General features: G+C 45.3%; 1 protein-coding gene across 1 annotated transcript; it reads left to right on the forward strand.

Annotated features, from left to right (window-relative positions):
• Positions 1-369: 369 nt before the first annotated feature.
• On the forward strand, positions 370-1,320 carry LOC119537197 (olfactory receptor 52K1-like). Its single transcript, XM_037839751.1, has one exon. The coding sequence runs from the start codon at positions 370-372 to the stop codon at positions 1,318-1,320; it is 951 nt and encodes a 316-aa protein (XP_037695679.1).
• The last annotated feature ends 719 nt before the right edge of the window (positions 1,321-2,039 follow it).

Raw genomic sequence — 2,039 nt, forward strand, 5'->3', positions numbered from 1 at the left:
ATGCAGGCAAGGCCTGGCATGATGTAATTTGCCTCTTTAAATGGTCTCATTGGCTGCAGTATAGAGAATGGATTATAGAGGACCAAGATTCATACCTCAATGACAAATTAGGAGGTTTTGTAGTCTAGGTGAAAGATGATAGTAACTTAAGAAAGGGAAAAGAGTAAGGAGTGAAATGAATTTTGTAGATATTTTTCTCTAGGTAACTTGATTATTTTCTGATTTCTTTTAAGCCCTAGAAATGGAAACAAAAAGGCAAAGCATCCCCCATGAAGTGATCAGAGTTTGAACTCAAACACTAATTCTTCTGATTTGGATACTCACTGGAAGGAGACCTGTGCAAGTAGACAAGGAGAAGGAGAATTCCCGATGACTATAATGGCCTCCAAAATCATCTCAACCCATCCAGCTGTCTTCCTGTTGATGGGGATTCCAGGCCTGGAGCACCTGCACATCTGGATCTTCATCCCCTTCTGCTTTGCCTACACACTTGCTCTGCTGGGCAACTGCACCCTCCTCTTCATCATCCGGGCTGATACAGCCCTCCATGAGCCCATGTACCTCTTCCTGGCCATGTTGGCAGCCATCGATCTGGTCCTGTCTTCTACAACACTGCCCAAAATGCTTTCCATATTCTGGTTTGGGGATCTGGAAATCAACTTTTATGCCTGCCTGGTGCAGATGCTCTTCCTCCACTCCTTCTCCATCATGGAGTCAGCAGTCCTGCTGGCCATGGCCTTTGACCACTACGTGGCCATCTGCAAGCCACTGCACTACAGCACGGTGCTGACAGGGCCCCTAATTGCCAGGATTGGCATGGCTGCTGTGTTCCGGGCTGTGACTCTAATGACTCCACTCCCTTTTCTGCTCAGATGCTTCCACTATTGTCGGGGCCCAGCGATTGTTCACTGCTACTGTGAGCACATGGCTGTGGTAAGGCTTGCCTGTGGAGACACATGCTTCAACAATATCTATGGCATTGCTGTGGCCATGTTTATTGTGGTGTTAGACCTGCTATTTGTTGTCCTATCTTACATCTTCATTCTTCAGGCAGTTCTACAGCTTGCCTCTCACGAGGCATACCACAAGGCATTTGGGACATGTGTGTCTCACATAGGTGCAATCCTAGCTTTCTACACACCTGCGGTTATCTCCTCAGTTATGCACCAGGTGGCCCACAGGGCTGCTCCCCATGTCCACATACTTCTTGCCAATTTGTACATGCTGTTCCCACCCATGGTCAACCCAGTCATCTATGGTGTCAAGACCAAGCAAATTCATGAACGCGTCTTAGGAATATTTCTGAGAAAGAATGTGTAAATGGAAAGTGTGGGACAGGTGGAGAAAGAGTTCGATAGTTTGAATGGTGAAGTGGGAACTGGGGTATAATGGGGCATAGAGGTCTTCCAAAGTCTCCCTGTTTAGTTATTTCCCAGTACAATGAAAAAAATTAGTTGCACCCTGAAACTCAAAAAGCCGCTAGTCTGATCAGGACATCTGGGTCTGTCTCCATGGGCCTTTGTTCAGAAGCTGATGACTTTGCTGTGTCATCACAGAACATTCACTCTTATTAGAAACTTGACAGAAGATTGACCCCATATGCTCCTGGTGACCTCACCTAAAGACTCAAAGGTGCTTCCAAGTTCATTTGTGTAAGAGAAACCTGTGAGAATCTTCGTTTCTAACCATGAGGAATTTGGTGAACTGTGCACCCAGGAACTGAGTGAGGGTGAACATTATATCTGAGGCAGGACTCCTGCTATTCACTCTGGCCAGTGATAAAGAGCCTCTGTATAAAACTCCCAGTGACGGAGAGCTCATTACCTTCCAGGTTATAGGTTTCAAGTCTGTTCTGCTTGTTAAAATACTATGGCTTCAACTGAGGCAGTCTGTGTCTTCTTTTTCTTTTGACCTCTTCATCCTCAAGGCCAGTACATCCTATTAAAAGTAAGGCATATCCTCTAAGATGTCTTTATACATCATGCAACTCTTTCTTTGCATGCAAATATAACTTCTTAAACAAGAATATGAGTTCCTCA

This window comes from Choloepus didactylus, chromosome 6, assembly GCF_015220235.1.
Source record: "Choloepus didactylus isolate mChoDid1 chromosome 6, mChoDid1.pri, whole genome shotgun sequence".
In the NCBI taxonomy this organism is placed as follows: domain Eukaryota; kingdom Metazoa; phylum Chordata; class Mammalia; order Pilosa; family Megalonychidae; genus Choloepus; species Choloepus didactylus.

What these genes read in the sequence shown, in the direction of transcription:
- LOC119537197 (XM_037839751.1), top strand. Translation starts at nt 370, where the DNA reads ATGACTATAATGGCCTCCAAAATCATCTCAACCCATCCAGCTGTCTTC.